This window comes from Notechis scutatus, chromosome 8 (genome assembly GCF_049901735.1).
Source record: "Notechis scutatus isolate UNSWTSFEM ecotype Mainland chromosome 8, rNotScu1.2, whole genome shotgun sequence".
NCBI classification, from domain to species: Eukaryota; Metazoa; Chordata; class Lepidosauria; order Squamata; family Elapidae; genus Notechis; species Notechis scutatus.
The window spans coordinates 15,797,545-15,815,376 of record NC_142016.1 but is presented as its reverse complement, the minus strand read 5'-3'; the positions used below and the strand labels follow the sequence as shown (position 1 = coordinate 15,815,376).

General features: G+C 43.5%; 1 protein-coding gene across 1 annotated transcript; it reads left to right on the top strand.

Moving 5' to 3' along the window:
* Window positions 1–6,658: 6,658 nt before the first annotated feature.
* Window positions 6,659–17,398, top strand: FABP3 (fatty acid binding protein 3). Its single transcript, XM_026679442.2, has 4 exons — window positions 6,659–6,925; window positions 12,892–13,064; window positions 16,115–16,216; window positions 17,101–17,398. Exons 1-4 carry the CDS (start codon window positions 6,853–6,855, stop codon window positions 17,152–17,154), a joined length of 402 nt encoding a protein of 133 aa, XP_026535227.2. The 5' UTR covers window positions 6,659–6,852; the 3' UTR covers window positions 17,155–17,398.
* The last annotated feature ends 434 nt before the right edge of the window (window positions 17,399–17,832 follow it).

The following is a 17,832-nucleotide window of genomic DNA, read 5'->3' as shown; positions in this document are numbered from 1 at the left end:
TTAGTGGCAGTACCAAGTCTGGGCCTGAGGTAAAATCTAGGCCTTGTCGTGCTCCTGTCAGAGCCTGAATCGGTGGAGGAAGATGAGCTGGAACTGGAGCGGATGGAGATCGAGGGAGTGGCTTTGTTGGCTGGGGAGGAAAATGGGGAGAAGCAGGCCCAGTCAAGCCAGGGCCTTTCAGGCAGGGGGGAAGAGGGGCAGGATGACCAGGAGAGACCAAGCAAGGAACACGAGAGACAGAGCTCAGGCGATGAGCAAGGACCTCAAGCACGGAGAGTGGAGAGAAGGCGACCCGACCCGACCCGACTACTCGGGAGGAGAGTGCCCTGCCCCTCTTCACAAGGCATACCTGGGGACTAGACTTAAGGAGACTCTGTGGGGAGGGGCATTTGTTGGGAACACACCCTGAATTCCTGGAGTGTTGAGTCCCGACGTTTGAATTTTCCTGGATTCCTTGCATTCTTTCTAGGTTTCTTGCTTTGCAGCCGTGGTGCTCACAGCATTGGGCTGGACTATTTGCAGCCAGAGGCTGCTTGACGTGTGTGTGTGTGTGTGTGTGTGTGTGTGTGTGTGTGTGTGTGTGTGAGAGAGAGAGAGAGAGAGAGAGAGAGAGAGAGAGAGAGATCACTTTGCTCTGGGACTTGCCAGAAACATGGGAGCATTTGGGGAAATTTGGAATAAAGGGGTGGTTTGAACTGCCAGCTGCCTGTGTTCTCCTTGTACCGTGCCCCAGGTCATCACAGGCCTCAACATCAGCCCTAACGCCACAACTACTATTCAAAGAGGCCTCCTTATGCCATTCCCCAAGTGTGTGAGCTTTGGGAAATGGGGTGCCCATGGCCGAGTGCTCCCCAGGATTTGCCATTTGCCACTCACCTTCAGGCAGTTTGTCCTTCTGTCAATACTCCTCCATCAGCCTAGCTGCGGTGGCTCTGGATCCCCACAAGACCTTTGTTCTTGAAGTGGCTTCGGAGAATGTTCTTCCGGGTATCTGCAGCCTCAGAAAATCACCCCAAAGCATATCCCCATTTCCTTGTGATTTTTGGAGGCTCTGCAGCAGGGGTCTTCAAACTTGAAACTTTGAGGCTTCTGGACTCCAACTCCCAGAATTCCTCCTCCAGTCATGTTAGCTCAGGAATTCTGGGAGTTGAAGTCCACAAGCCTTAAACTTGCCAAGGATGGAGACCCTTGCACTGGAGGCTGCATGATTTCTGGAGGCTTCAAGAAAGCACATCCAATTTTTGTGCAGCCTCTGAAAAAGAGTCGTTGACTGAGATGGGCAGTCATGGAAAAGAATGAATGAATGAATGAATGAATGAATGAATGAATGAATGAAAACACATGAGAACAGGGTGTGCTTTCAAGACCAGTTGCTGTAAGTTGTTGGTGAATGCTGACATGCCCTCAAAATGTTGTGGCATGTCACCTTGGTCACGCATGTCATGGATTCTCCATCACTGATCTAAGGTTTTTGGTTTTTTTTCCAAACAGCTGAGTACATAAATATGATGACACGGCCTAACCAATAGGTGGTGCTACTCAAATACTTTCCAATGACTTTGACATCTTGGTTTGCTTTTCTTGACAAAAAAATAAAACCTGTAGATTGTTTACTATTTTGGATGTTGTGTTTAATATTGGCTGTACTCTGCCATCACTTAAGACTGTTAATCTTCAGAGGGGTGGAGACTGCAGTTCCCATAATTTCTGGTTAACATATGGTTGTATCCTGTTTAATAAAATTTCATTCATCAGACAAAAGTGACTGGGTTCAGGTCACACACTAAACCATATTCTATGTTTTGTACACTGCATAATCTAGGTTCACTTGAGATTCTAAGCCAAGACTGTAATTAATAATGAAAGATATTGTGTGAATACCAGGTCAACATAGGTTAGCTAGTGCAAAGTGTGAGCTCATTTTCTGACTGTAATTGCACAACAAATTAAGCCAAAATGTCTAGACCTTTTCCTCCCCTCCAACTTCTTTAAGCAAAGCTCTTAAAAAGGTTTTTCCCACCGTTGAGCTTCAATGCTCTCTATTTATCACTGAACCAGCAGAAAATTAGACCAGCATAACATTTCTTGTTGCTTATTCTGTCTCCATGGCTACTGTTTTGAGTTAAGACAATCACCTGAGTTCCCTTTCAGGTAAAAGGTAACCAAGCCTAATTGGTTTGACCCACATTTGTGACTGCCCTTGGAATAAGGGTAGTTAGGGTGTGGGAGGAGCTAATGTGACACCAATATAGCTAAGGGTGACTTATTTATATCCTTCCTGTATTATTTTAATGAACAGCACAAGGCAGAAAATATACCTAATATTCCTTCCTCTTTTTATTTCCCCTCCATGACAACCTACCCTGTGAGGAAGCGTGGGCTGAGAGTGACTGGCCCAAAGTCACTAATCTGACCTTCATGTCTAAGGTGGGACTAAAAACAGGGGTGGGATTCTACCAGTTAGGTCCAGTTTAGACGAACTGGTAGCTCCAAGGATCAGCTGGGAACAAACCATTCGCTCCAATGATCAGTTGTTGGGCCCACCTGCCCACCACAGCTCTAGTCTGTACTTTATAACCTGGTTTTCAAGCTCAGCTGATTCACAGTGGTGCAGTGGATTGCTGAGCATCAGCTGTTTAACACACAGAGATTGCTGGAGAAGATCAGTAGCAAATGCTCTGCGTGTGCTCAAAGCATGCATTTGGTGCACACTCATGCTCACTGAACCGGTTGTTGCACCAGTTGAATCACACCCTTGACTAGAACTCACCATTTCCTAGTTTCTAGACTGGTATCTTGAGTGACATAAGTGTAAACTCTTGAGCTGGGGTAAGATAAAAGCCATGACACAGGGATGCAGCAGGAAAAAGCTGTCCCTCTAGTTTAGTGAAAATGGCACTATAGCCTAAAGCTTTCTGGGCCAGTGGATGGCAAAGATAACCAAAGTTTCTATAATCCCATTGCGGGGGATTTGAGTGACACTGCATGCACAGCTTTGGTTTCTTTTGAGTTGCAGCATTCCTAGGGGGTTCCTTGCACACAAAAGTTTTGTAAAAAGAGATGTGGAGACTCTAGAAAGAGTGCAGAGAAGAGCAACAAAAGAGGATTTGGGGACTGGAGGCTAAAACACATAAAGAATGGTTGCTGGACTTGGGTATGTCTAGTTCAGGATTGTCAAACTCCCAGTCCAGCTGGACACGCCCACATCTGGTTTAGCAAAGGGGGAAAAGTTTCAATACATCATGTGACGCCACCAGAACAATGTGAGTCTGACATCCCAGGTCTAGTTTAATGAAAAGGATTGGGGTGACATAATAGCAGTGTTCCAATACCTAAGAAGAATGCCACAAAGAAGAGGGAGTCAAGCTATTCTCCAAAGCACCCGAGGGCAGGACAAGAAGCAATGGGTGGAAGCCAATCAAGGAGAGAAGCAACTTGGAACTAAGGAGAAATTTCCTGACTGAGAGAACAATTAACCAGTGGAACAACTTGCCTCCAGAAGTTGTGAATGCTCCAACACTGGAAGTTTTTAAAGAAGAGATTGGATGACCATTTGTCTGAAATGGTATAGGGTTTCCTTGCCTGAGCAGGAGGTTGGACTAGATGGTCTTCAAACTTGGCAAGTTTAAGACTTGTGGACTTCAACTCCCAGAATCCCCCCACCAGCCATGCTAGCTGAGGAACTCTGGGAGTTGGTCCACAACTCTTAAACTTGCCAAGGTTGAAGACCCCTCTTCCAGACATCTATTCTCAGAGACTACGTTTAAAGAATTGAAACAGAGGTGTGCATATCTTTTAAAGGTTCACAATATTGTAAAGATGCTGAAGAGTTTGACTAATATCAGATTAAACCTTTTCAACCAGGGGTCTTGAAACTTGACAGCTTTAAGACTTGTGGACTTCAACTCCCAGAATTCCTGAGCTAACATGACTGGAGGAGGAATTCTGGGAGTTGAAGTCCACAAGTCTTAAAGCTGTCAAGTTTGAAGATCCCACCCCCCCCAAGACTTCCAAGGTGCCTTCAAACTCTCTTCTACTCTACTCTAAATATTAGACTGGTTTTTTTGTTTTTGCTTGACTTTAAGTCTAGAAATCCGGTCTATGAATCTGTAGAGATAACAGCTGCAATCTCTTTGCTAATGAGTGTGCTTGCCTGGGAAACAACATAGTTGTTAAAGAGCAACTGGTGAGGTGGAATGTGAGATACCACCCCTTGTGTGCTCATTAACCCATTACAGAGGCTTAACATTTAAGCAGGCATCAAGGAATATTAAAACCACAAACCGGCTTTTTCAATGAGGTGTTGTGACCCAAAGGCCTTTTCAATGTCCCCCCCCCCCTTCTCCAATTACCATGTTAGCTGCTGCTCAAATGAATGTTCGGCCAGCAACATTGTGTAATTGGCTTGTTCAGTTGAAGGTGCGTTAAAAAGTAACTGCTGGAAGAAGGAGGAGTAGTAGTTAAGGAGCCAGCGGGGAGGAAATTAAAAAGCTGGGCTTGAGAACTCACTCCGGTCATTACAGAAACCTTTCTCAAGGTGGTGTCCTCCAGATATATTTCTCTCCGTGTTTCCTGTCACATTGCTGGGCTATTTGTGACGGCGGAGATTCTAGGGTGCACACACACGTCTTTCCCAACAAGGTCACTTTGTACCACTGACCTTTTCTTGGGCTGCTTTCCCAGGATGGGCTCCTGGCCAGAGATGGCCTCTTCTAATTCCTTCCCCAGCAATGGCCTTAACTGTTCCACACTAACCAGCTGCAGAGAGATTTTTTCTTGTTGTTCTTCGGGCCAGTATTCCTCTGACTCAGCAATGCTGGTTTGCATTTAAACTATATTTCTGCTTCTGTAAGGCTTAGCTGTGCAGGATCAAGGTTTTATGGAGTCTCTTTTTTATGCAGTGAGGGTGCCCGGAGTTTTCATGAAGCTGGAAGAGCTCCAACTTCCACCCATCCCCGCATTGAAGCAAGAAATTTTGAACCACTGTCCTTAATGCACTGGTGGGATTCTACCGGTTTGGGTGAACCAGATGTTAACTTTACATTTGGTTTGCCGAACTGGTAGTTGAACTGACCAGCTGCCCCTGCCTGCCCCACCCCTCCCAGGGGTCCCCACGTGGCCCCTTTTGGATGCAGGTAAGTGCAGGGTCTGCGCGGAGACTCTGGGAGGGGAAAAAACAGTCTTCTCAGAAATGGGCCTGTTTCCGGAGGCCCTGGAGGCTAGGGGAGGCCATTTTCGCCCTTCCAGAGGCCCAAGGGAAGCCTCCGCACCCTAAGGCGAAAAATGGCCAAACTGTAAGTTCCAGTAGGCAACGCCCACCCAGCAACCAGGCAGCGAACCAATTGCTGGGATTTTTGAATCCCACCCCTGCCTTAGTGAGCCCAGTAAGCATTTCAGTCCAAAAGTTAGCTCCAGTTTCTCAAGGTAGCGTGTTAAAATTAAACCAGGTTGTCCCACCTGATGATGAGGCAATATGCCATAACAGGCAAAGTAAGAATTCCTTATAAACATCTATTCTAGAACTTGGTTTGATTGTAAGCTGAGTTTCTCTTTTGTCTGCAGAGGAAAAAAAGGTAGAATTTTGATTGTACATGATGGCTACCATTTTGACTTTTCTGACTACACCCTGGTCAACTCAAGTGAATGTTTAGGGTCAGCCTCATACTCTAAGCATTAAGCCATCAGAAGTGCATCTAAGTGCATCTTTGTTTTGTGGGGAGAATACAACTTTAATTGACACAAGATAAAAATTAAAACATAAAGCAAAAAGGTAAAAAAGCAAAAATGTGCCAGAAAAAAATAGAAAAAGATACAAAGCGGCTTTCCAAGAGTCTTTACATCAATTTTAAGGACAAATACATTTTTAACCAAATATGTTTTAATCTCTCTCTAAAATTACATCGTATTACTTTTCTTCCTAAAATCTCTTCTGTGCAAGCTTCCAAACCATAAATCCCAAATTCGGGTTTTTCTTTTTTTTCTTTTTACGCAAAACCTCTTAAGAGGCTTCCAGTTACCAATAAAACGTAAAAAAAAAAAACTGCAGCGGGCGTTTCTGGAGGTTACCACGAGTCGCGGGCATTTTGCCAGCAGATCCCACCTCCGTTGCTGTTAAAAGTAAACCTGGATAAAGATCAAAGCCAGTATACCTGTTAGGCTTAAACTTACCCTCCGCAGAGCGGCGTGCTTCGTACAAGGCAGTTTATTCAGTGGAAGCAGTCATGTCGCGCCGTGGGAAGGGAACTTGGGGCCCGCCAGATTTCACCTCCCAGTTCCCAGCAGCCCAAACCAGCACAGCCATAGCTCTGATACTTTTCCGCTTACCTTCCCCACTCCTCCCCCACCCCCCCCAAAAACCCCTCCCGCTGCAGCCAGCCCCGGACCTCCTCCCCCACCCCACCCGACCCCGCGGAATCCTAGCCTGGCTTGCAGCCGCGAAACAGGCAGGGTTGCGCTGGCGGGTTTCTGAAACGAAACACCCCAACGACCCGATTCGAGAGGCGCGGGCGCGGCTCTGGCCAGGGCGGGCAAAGGCAGCCACGATCTTCGCGAAGGCGCCGGCGGCCTTGGCAAAGAAGAGCGCTTCGCATCCCCGGAGCTAGGCAAAGCCATGCGGCAGATTCCCACATCCTTCTATTTAAAGAGACCGGCCGCGCCTGAGGAGGAGGAGGAGGAGGCGGCCACCGGCCGGTGGGAGGGGTGGAGTAAGGGAGGAGGAGGAGGAGGAGGAAGAAATAAAAGGCGAGCCCCTTCGGAAAGCGCACGCCAACCACAGACGGAGAGCGCGTGTTTGCTGGCCCGGCTGCATTTCGGAGGAGAAAGAAGAAGCAAAAAGCGATTTTCAGGCTCACCATGGCGGAGGCGTTTGCCGGCGTCTGGAAACTGGTCGAGAGCGTCAAATTCGACGACTACATGAAAGCTCTCGGTACCGTAAGGAGGGCAGGGGTTTGGGGCCGGGAGGGAAGCGGACTTAGGGCGCCCGCCTGGAGAGAAGAAAGGTTGAAGCATTCGTGGACGGACAGGGACGACGCCTCGTCCACGGCGAGCTAGAGGTTCTGCTCCTATCGTGGTCAGGTTTCCACGGGGAAGCGGTGTCCGTCCAAATGGCCTTCGCATTTTTTTTAAATGGGTGTGGTTTGGAAATGGGGGGTCTGGGTCCCTCCCCTCCCCTTCCTCCACCTGTCCCATCAAAGCCTGGCTTCTTAAGGTTGGAAATTTCATTATTTAAGCGGGACGGTGTCTCCCAAGGGAGGTGCAGGTTCCCAAAGGCAGAAGAAATTCCCGCTGACCCACTGAATTGGGATGACTGCAGTTAGTAACAAATGATAAACGCGGGTGTGCCTGGCGTTTGGTGGCTACGCAGAAGTCAAACCCGCAAAAGGGTTTCTTGCAAAGGCCGGGTCCTGAGAAGCCATGAGAATGGGAGCCAGCAGCCTGCTTGGGAGGAGGGAAGCAGAGCCTTTCTGGAGAAGGAGAGCCCCCTCCCTCAATCAGCAAGTCCCTTCCAGTCCCCTTTCAAAATGGGGGAGAGGGACCTTGAGTAGGTGGTGCTGCCACCTATAATTATCCAGCACCTTGAGTAACACTTGCACAATGCAATGGCTGTGGTGTAACTCGGTAGTAATGAGCCTGTCGGCCCAAGGTCAGCTGTTATGTTGCTTCCCACCCACCTCCACACACAAAATTGTTCCAGTGTGGTCTTTAAGGCAAATGAGAATAAACTATGTCATATTACAAAGGCATGAGTGACTGTCCTTGGAATCATTTGAGGCATGTGGATACAATGCAAAGGACACCTTGAGATTTTTCCATTGCTCAGAGAGAAAGCAAGCAAACATGTTTACAGGGATTGGATTTTAGGACCCGAGCTACTCCTTGTGTAAACTCCTTGCTGTGTGGTAGATTTAATTGGAACTCACTCTCTCTTGGCCGGCCATGGGCCTAGGGGATCTCTGGCTTCTCCTCTTCCCCACCCAACTCAGCATCTGGTAGCAATTTCTGCAAGAGGAGCTACAGTGAGAGCATGCATTTCACTGAATGAGAGGGTGTGTAGAGGTGTGGTTGTTCATGTGATGTCTCCTTTTCTGCCAGAAGCTGCTCTGATAAGGCGAGTCGCTGTATTTCATGAGTAAGCCTGGAACCCTGGAAGGCTTTCCTGCTACTTTTAAGGGCTTTAAGGAACGGATGCACTCAATCTGTGTTGTAAGGGAAGAAGGCGTTGGGGGAGCCATGGGGGTATTTGCTCATTCAGCTGGCGTGGAGCCTGGTACAAACTGGGCTTGTTGGTACAAACTGGGCTTGTTAGTACAAACTGGGCTTGTTGGTACTCTTCCCCCACCCTACCCTTTCTGAGCCTGATTCTGCCAGAAGTAAGGCTTCTCCTGATCTCTTAACTCCTGTGTAGCCTTGGCTTTAAACCAACTTTGCATGGCTCTTGCCTAGCTTCATTGGGTGCGGGTTTTTAATTACTTTTGCAGATAGCAAAGAATGAAAAAAAAAAAAAAAATCGGGCATCTCCCACATTTCTTGTGCCCTGAGTAAGGGTCATTAGCCAGGCGATCCCACGGTGATTAGCAGACCTTGTTTCTACCCAAAACAAAGATAGGATGGGTTGCAGAACAAGGAGGAAATATTTGTATTCACCTCCAACTCTCTATATTACACATGTATCCTGTCTTTTGTTCAGCAGCCCCAGGGAGGAAGCAGAGTGTTTCTTAATTTTAATTTTCCCTGATGAAACTCCTGTGGAAGTAGGTGGAGGCAGGGAGAGTAATTGGTCAAAAAACTGTCAGGGAACTTCTATGGCTGAAGGTGGAGTAGAAACTGAGTTATCTTGACCACTCTCAATGTTTTTTTTTTATACAGGTGGCCTTTGACTTTTAATGCTTAGTGTCTATGTGAAGTTAGGACAGATTTCCCCAGGGCTATCTCTGAACTGTTGATAGCCAGACCCCTCCTAGGAGTTGGGGGGGGAGGGTTTGATGAGATTGCACTTTAGGTGCTCTACAACTGACTGCATTTATGGCCAATTGCAGTATCTTGTGGTCATAACTTATTGCCCTAGGATGTGGACTACCTGTAATTGAAACATAAATCTTACTACTCTACCTGGGGTAGCACCATTAGCTCCCACTGGTACAGTTAGCTCATTTAAGATTCTGCATTTACACAGGGAGGGTAGAAGCTTTTAGTGGATTGTTTATTTTTTTTAAATTTTAAAAAAAAGGAAAGCAAACCTATCATAACAAGATTTTTCCATTAAATTCTGCTGAGTGGAAAGCTAGGCATTTGCCAGAAATTGCCAGGGTTAGAGTAGAGTTCATGAATGCAGCAGTGAGAATGATTTATGATGGGGAGGTGTTTGTAACCTATCTGCATCTGCAAGGAAAATGCTGGCAATTCGGCAGGATTTTTATGGCAGTTTTCATTCCTTTAACTCTTTTCAAAGCACTGTGAAGCTAAGCTTTAAAGGGAAAGTTTACTTAGTAATGACACCTTTATATAGGTAGCACAATAAAAAAAATTCTTAGATGCAATGAAGAGGAAACATATTGTCTCGTTTTTTTGTGAACCTTAATAACCTTGATAAATTGTACTTTAAACTGGGGGACGGTAGAAAGCTTGCTTGAATCTGGGACTTTCTAATGCTCAATTTCCAAGCAGTTCCAGTACCAACGTATGTGTCAAGGCCAAAGACGACACAGCAAAATCCAATGGAGTCCAATGCTTTATTTCAGGAGTGTCAAACCCGTGGCATCACATTGTCATCACGTGACATATAGTGACTTTTCCCCCCTTTGCTAAATCGAGGGTAGGGGTGGCCAGTGTGTGATGCATCTGGCCCCCGGGTTTAATACCCTGCTTTATTTTAATAGACAGAATCTTGCCAGACTAAAGCTGTAGCCCTCTTACTCAGAAATATCCTGAGAGATACTCGTTGTCTTGAATCTCTTCTCCCATCCAACTTGGGCCTGCTCAGTCTCTTAACCTGTCCATTCTCTGGGAAAGCTCTGGGTGGCCAGCACTATGTCTGCTGCTTCTCCAGAGGCACATTCCATCACAGTATGCACTTAAACATTGAGAAATGCTCTTACAAATTATATCATTGTTGATGGCCAGCAAATTTCTTGAGTGAGTTGAGTGCTACTTTCTCCAACTGCCCAGTGCAGGGAAAAGAAAAATTGGCATTTCAGTCAGCGTGCTTTCTCCCTACATTTGCAACCATGGAGATGGGAGTCTATGCTGATAGTGCTTCAAAAGAAATGCCACAGTTTTGTCTTTATAGTGTTTCTTTGCTATTGGCAACAAAGCCAGAAGTCCATATTTACATAGCCATATTTTCAACTCTCTTAAATGGTAATCCCCTTAAATAAAGCTATATTGGTCAAAGAAGCAAAAAAAGAAAAAATCTGATGACTGTCTGATGAAAATCTGATGAATATCTGGAGGCCAGATATTCTAACTCTATTAGCCAGAACCTGTAAGAGAAAATAAGCCAATTATTTCTACAATTTGTGTAGACTTCCATATGTAGAATATGCATACTTCCTTATCTCCCAACAGTAAAAGGTAGCCTGGCCTTCCCTATCTGGTGCCTTCTCCAGATTGTTGGACCTCATTGCTCAAGAGCAGCTTTGGGAAAGGATGTTGCTTAACAGCAGAGCATCTATTTGCATGCCAAAGATTCCAGGTACAACCCTGCCCAAACCCTGGGAAGCTATCATTATAAAGTCAGTGGTGCCAAAAATCAAACCACATGGAGAGCAGGATGAGATCTTTGGCTAAGGGGGTACAGTTTGAGAAGTGGTTTTAAGAGCCCCAGTTGGAGAAAGCTGGATTAAACTTAAAACTTTTTCTCGTGAGAAAGTCAGGGGAAGGGCAAGCTGCTACAAGCCAAACGGAATTATGTTTCTGGGCCGCTTCTGTTCCCTCAATTACTCAAAAGCATTTGGATGTTCTTGTTGGCTTGAAGGGCCAAAAAAGGACATCAAGAAGAAGCGTTGGGACCTTCAGTGTATCTATCACCTTGGGTCACTTAGACATTTCCCCCCATTTCGTTGTTGATAAACCTCTGTCAAAGGACTCCTTCCTGAATTATTTTAAGCAGAGATGCAAGAGAATTACTTTGGTGCTTTGGGTCTATAAATCAAGTGTCTTTCTCCTTAGCTTCACTCCTTCTTTTAGTTCTCCAATTCTGTTGCCTAAGGAAACTCCAATTTTAATAACCAGACTGATGTGTGTGGGGGGAAAAAAACAAGCAAAGAAGGATTCTCCCTCTGATGAATGAAGAGATCAGTCCTCATGCTTACAGCTAGTTTCTTTCCCCATTTGCTTTATTTGTTCCCTTTGAAGTGGCATCAAGCATCTGTCTGTGCTCACAATAAGCGCAGGTCAAAGTAGCCTTGTTGTGGGGGGGGGGGATGACAGTGGGAATTTGAACTTGGATCTCCCTAATCTAGTCAAGCTCTTGAACTATTGCCCCTTGCAATTTAATGGCCTAGAGAGGTTGTGGTATAAATGCAACTCTTATGGTGGTTGGAATACAGAGCATTTGTCTATGATGGGTAAGATCACGTACATGGGGTGGGCTGCTTTATAAATCTGATAGGCGCACGAAAGGACAGCATATCATTTAATTTAATAAATAGGAGCATGAAGGAACAGCTGCTTCCTGCTGAATAAGTCCATTAGATCAGGCAGTAAAATGCAAAAGGGCAACTCCACACCAGTGGAATGCTAAGTACTATCAAAGAGCCTTTACATTCATCCAAGAGGCTCTCTAGATCAGGGGTCCCCAACCGCCGGTCCGCGGACCGGTGCACGGGCCGCGGAACAAGCCTTACCGGGCCGCTGGTTGCTGGGCGCCGCCATCTTTTTGGTAAAAAAGCAATTTTTCGTCAAAAAGATGGCGGCGCCAGCGCTGGTGAGCTTTTCCGGGTAGAAAGCCATTTCTACCCGAAAAGCCCACCAGAGCGCTGGCGCCGCTTTTTGACGAAAAATCACTTCGTGACGTCACCGGAAGTGATTTTTCGTCAAAAAGATGGCGGCGCCCAGCTGACGCCGGAACCGGGCGCGCGCCCAGCTGATGCCGGAACCGGGCCGCGGCGTCGAAAAGGTTGGGGATCCCTGCTCTAGATCACACATCTTGTTCAAAGAGCATATATATGGCAATTATATGCACACACAGATGGTTCTTTGAAGTCCTCTCCATTAAATGGTTCTGTGCCAGGTGGGAAAAAAAAAGATGGAAAGGCAGTTCACATTTTTTGGGGTGAACCCCTTTCTACTGCCTGACAAAACCTCCATCTTCAGTTCATCTCTGCTTGGATTCTGGTAAACAAAGACTTCACTTTTGAGAGAAGGAAATGCTCCCCCCCCTTCCTCCAGCTTTTCAGGATCTTTCAATGTTGCTTCAAGAAGCTGCATTTGACTTTATAGTTCCCTTACTGAAAAGTTAAGGTTGGCATTGGCTGTTTTGCACATGCCGAGAGATGGATTAACTACAGTTGGATAATCTAAAATGGCAAATTTACCAAACCCAAACAAACTGTACTAGAGTGTAACACATGTCAAATAGTTATGGCTTAGTAGTGCAATGTAAGAGTCCAACTCCTACATTCAACAATTATTATTTATAGTTTAGTCAAATTATAGTTAACAATCATGGCTGGGTATGATACATGAAGCCAATCAGTTACAGAAAGATCTTCTAGGCAGACCAGTTTGATTCCTTCTTTTACACCCTCCCCCCAAGTTATAAATTGTAAGGAAGGGACACTTTAATCTAAAGTAGAATTGAGCAATCTCTGATTAATTTGCAGTAGCTAATAATGTTTTTAGGCTGCTGAATTTTTGATTTTTACTTTTGGTCTCTTTTTTCCTTTCTTGTAGATGTGAACTTTGCCACAAGACAAATTGCTAATTTGACCAAACCTACTACCATTATTGAGGTGAACGGTAATGCAATTGTCATCAAAACCCAAAGCACTTTCAAGAACACAGAAATCAATTGCAAATTGGGAGAAGAATTTGATGAGACCACAGCAGATGGCAGGAATGTGAAGGTAAAGATCTTATCACTACAGTTTGAGCAGTGATCCTGGCCATTCCCCTTAGGACCTACTCACCAATAGAGGGTTTTTTTGGTCCATCTAAATTAGCACTGACTGCTCTGATTAGTGATGTTCATGACTACTGTCACCTTGTTTGGCTATTCAAAAAAAAGTGGTAGTTACAAATAAGTTAACTGATTAATTGCTTAATTTCTCACATGGAATATTGCCACACCTACATGAGAAGTGTAGATCTATATACTGAACTAATTCCCTCTCCTATAGCACCTCAAGACCAGTGGTGGGATTCAAAATTTTTTATTACTGGTTCTGTGGGCATGGCGTGATAGGTGTGGCAGGGGAAGGATAGTGTAAAATCCCCATTCCCTCCCCATCCCACTAACCTGATTTCCAGCTCCCTTCTCCTGTTCAGGGCAACAAAAGAAGACCCAGCCAATCAGCTGGCACTCGGGAGGTGGAGAATAGATGAGGGCGGGGACAGTCAGAGCTAGGATTTGCCGGTTCTCCGAACTACTCAAAATTTCTGCTACTGGTTCTCCAGAATTGGTCAGAACCTGCTGAATACCACCTCTGCTCAAGACAGCTCACAAATAAATTAGAATATTATGCAGTATATGGTATATAACCATATTGTCATTATGTGCCTAAAATACATAATACAATTTTGGGGCAAAATAAGATCCTTGCTGATAGATGAAAATTGCCATTGAGCAAATCTCCCTTGGGTTTGAACTTTCAGAATACAGCTGAGAAGATTCTCCCTGGTTGTCCTTTGTCCATTTATAATCGGGGTCATTTTGGATACTATAGTTCAGGTGTCCTGTCTTCTAGAAGAAGTCAGGACACCTGCAATATAGTATCCAAAATGACTTTGATGATAGTTGGAAGATTGAACAGGGGAAATTTGTCCTTCTCTCTTTTAAAAGAAGGAGGTAAGTCAAATTCATGCTTCTCCATGGTAATCTCTTTTTTTAATAAAAGTAACATATGGTAAAATTTCATCCTTCACTATTTTCTTATGGCCCTCAGGTTGCCTGGTGTTAAAATGGAAAGTTTAGATAAACTTTTATCCTGTTCGGAGTTCTGTTCTGCCTTTTTGAAATCTTACATGGATAGTTGTGAAGGTTTGCATTGCATTGTGTTGTCAAGGTTTGCACATAAGGCTTCTTTCTATTGATCTGTAGCTGCAAGAACATTCAAAGCGTACAATGTCTGTTTGACAAAGTCTGAAGTTGAAGCCGTTTGTGTATTTTATTGAATGACCGAGTATCACACCCACACTCCCTTCTTTGATTGGGAATTTATTCCTAAATAAACACTGAAGCTAATCTCAACTTGGATACTTATTCATGAAACTGAACTCTTATCAGAACTTAGATAAAATAAGCCCATTCATATGGCTTTCATCTTCCTGGTCCTTAAAACAAACTTGTGCTACTGGTTTTTTTAAAAAGTAGTTATAAATGACAGCCTAAGAGAACAAAACCTTGTGATGATTGTTTTTACTAAAAGTATAAGCCCAGAGTTACCCTGTGGTAAGATGGGTGGCCAATAAATTTAATAAATAAATACAATTCCTAACCTGACTACTCTATAGCTGAGACTTGACAGAATAATTTTTGTTAGAGTTCAGCCTTGCCAGGATATTTAAATTTTAAAATTAGGACTGCAGGAAGCTATAAAACTTCTGCTTTCAGTCTGCTTTGGCTATAGAATGTTACTTTGTATGATAAAGTCAGAAAAGAGGTTCAAAGTAGTTATTTCTTTGGAGTGGTAGTCTTTTTACAATTTAAATTGCTTACAATTCCATTAGCTAGTATTCTTCTGAAAAGGCACCTATATCAAGGACTTGCTAAGGTGCATTGTTATATATTGTGATTACCAATTGCTAATTAATTAAAAATACAATTTAAGTGGTGGACAGCTATTCTGAGAGTATTAGTATAAATGGAAGTATCTTGTGGGCTTTCCATAAGAAGTGGTGCTTGGTGGACCTTAAGTGCAACTCCTGCAATTTGGCTGATAGCCAGCCAGAGAAAACCAGCAGTTTCTGAAACTTAGCCTCATTAAGAGGTATGGACATCAATTCTCAAAATTCCTCAGCTAGCTGGGGAATTCTGGGAGTTGAAGTCCACATACCAAGTTTGAGAAACACTGATCTTAGAGCAGAGGTGGGCAACTATGGCCCCTTTATGACTTGTGGACTTCAACTCCCAAAATTCCTGAGCTAGCATGGCTTGCTCAGGAATTCTGGGAGTTGAAGTCCATAATTCATAAAAGGGCCATAGTTGCCCACCCCTGTCTTAGAGGGACACTATAGCAGCATGGTTCCCTGTAGATGTGGCCTTAATATGAAATCCAATCAGGGATAATTCCAGTCCTCTAGCTTCCAAAAGAACCTTGTACTCTGCAACTAAACTGCCATTAGCCATGAATGGGAATAGTGGCTGGAATGAAAAAGAATTCCTTGGCAGGATGATTGTAGGTAGAATTGGTTATAGTGTTGGCTCATGAACTGCCTCCTCCAAATCCTTCAATTTCTCTAAGGATTCTTTAACTACTCATGGAAACTTACTGAGCTAATCCTTTCTCTTGTGTATTGCTCAAGGATCTTCAGCAATCCCTTTTATGGTAATTACCCCATTTTCCATTGATGCAAAAGGAGGAAAGATTAGGGAGCTATTGAGGTTGGGAAAGGTGGCAGAAGAAGAAAATATTTACCATCAAAAATATTTACTGTCCTTTCCAGAATCATATTCTGGAATCAGGGGGCTCTGTGGCTGTTATTTTTTTAAAAAAATAACAAATTAATTACATATCATTTCACATACCATGCAGTTATCTAATCTAGGTTTCTGGGCTTCTACTTTGAAAGAGTTATACTTGTTATACATGACTAATGCAAACACAAGCAGAAAAAAAATGGGCAAGTCACAACTGTAGACTTAATTGCCTTTTAAAAATCTTGCATAATCCCTTTTTTCATTCATAATCCCCAAGCTATCTGGCTATGAAATGAGCATGATTGTTTCTTTCTACAGTCTATTGTGACACTAGATGGAGGGAAGCTTGTTCACATACAAAAATGGAATGGAAAGGAGACCTCACTCATTCGAGAAATAAAAGATGACAAGCTGATTTTGGTAAGAAAACCAGCATATCTATTTTTTCCTTGGCAATTGGTGATTTCTATTGTAGTGAGAAGTTCACTTAGAAATTGTTGAGACTGAGTGATGCCAAAGCACTTTTAGACAATGCAAATCAACTAGGATTAATTGGGAATTCTGAATTATTTCTTCTCTCAAATGAGTAAACCATCAAAGGGAGCATAAACCAAATAATACAGTGTGCAGCATCCTTGGTTTAGTTAGGTATTTTAGAAACTCAGTGTGCAAAATGGTTCAAGTTTAAAAAACCTGGTTTAAAGTGAGAAGTGGATTACTTGGCCTGTTTTAGAAAGTGTCTTGGCACCCTTTCAAAGTAGTCCAATGAGTGAATTTGGGGGTTTTTTTGCGGGCAAAAAGTATGCTTCAGATTTGAAAACTTTTTCACACAATCCTGCTAGAAATATCTTCAGCCTCGAGGAACACTTTTGAGAACAGAATTGATCAACTGCTGATTAACAGAATTGATTAACTCAACCCTTAGTTCTTTACTCTGGGGAAGAGAATATAGACTGCTTGGACAAAAACTAGAGAAAATAATCTTCATATTTAGGCGAAGGCAATCTTTGTGGTATTAAAAAATGGTAGGAAACCATCCTTTATTTGTACAGAAATATAGCCACAGGGCTGACCCAACCCACCGTTTCATAATTTGGTTTATTTTGATTCAATTTAATATGCATGGCAAGTCTGGCTCATTTTTGGTTAGCAAAATAATGATTAATGCCTTTGTAAATTGGGCAAACCAAGCCTATAATAATTCACAGTACAGTAAAAGTGATAGTTTTCTTTCCCATAAGCAGATTTTCTTTCAGCGTTCCAGAATAAAAGATAATTGTTTTGTGTATCATCTTCTCTTTCAGACTCTGACAATGGGTGATGTGGTCTGCACTCGTACCTACCAGAAAGATAACTAGAAAGTTTCTACCTCCTTCCTACCATAATACTATTTTTCACTGCCAAATTGCTGGTGTTTTCTTTCTTTGTGTTTTGTACACTTACTGTAATTTTGGAGACCTTTCAGTATCCAACTTGAGCTCTCTTCATAAGTGCCAGTCACCTTGACCTTTATGGAGTTTTGGGTGTGCCCACACATTTTTACTATCGAAGAGATCTTTAAAAAAAAACAGTAATAAAGTGAAACCATTGTTACAAAAAAAATGCTTAGTTGAGTTTCCATCTACATGTTCTGCTTTTATCAGGATTATGTACAATTTCATCAAAATTGAAGCTTAGTTTCTATTTATCTACCTGACAAGAGGCAGTTACTATGTTCATGCTGCTGCATGTCTGAAGGACTTCTTAGGAAACTGAACACACAAGTCTGCATTAGATCTCACTGTTGCCTGCTAGTAGTTGGCAACTGAGCCACAAAATCTGCTATATAGAGGTGTGCTTGCCCTTCTACAAAACTACCATATTCTTTTATTTTGCAAAACAAAATATGTGTAAGACTGATATTGGATTAGACTCGTCCAATCTCATCCTTTATTCTAGATCAGTTGGTTTTCCAAAACTCTATATTCCACTGCTTATCAGTCAAGATTGTTTTTCCCATCACAAATATTACTAAAGATCTGGAACAAGATTAATCA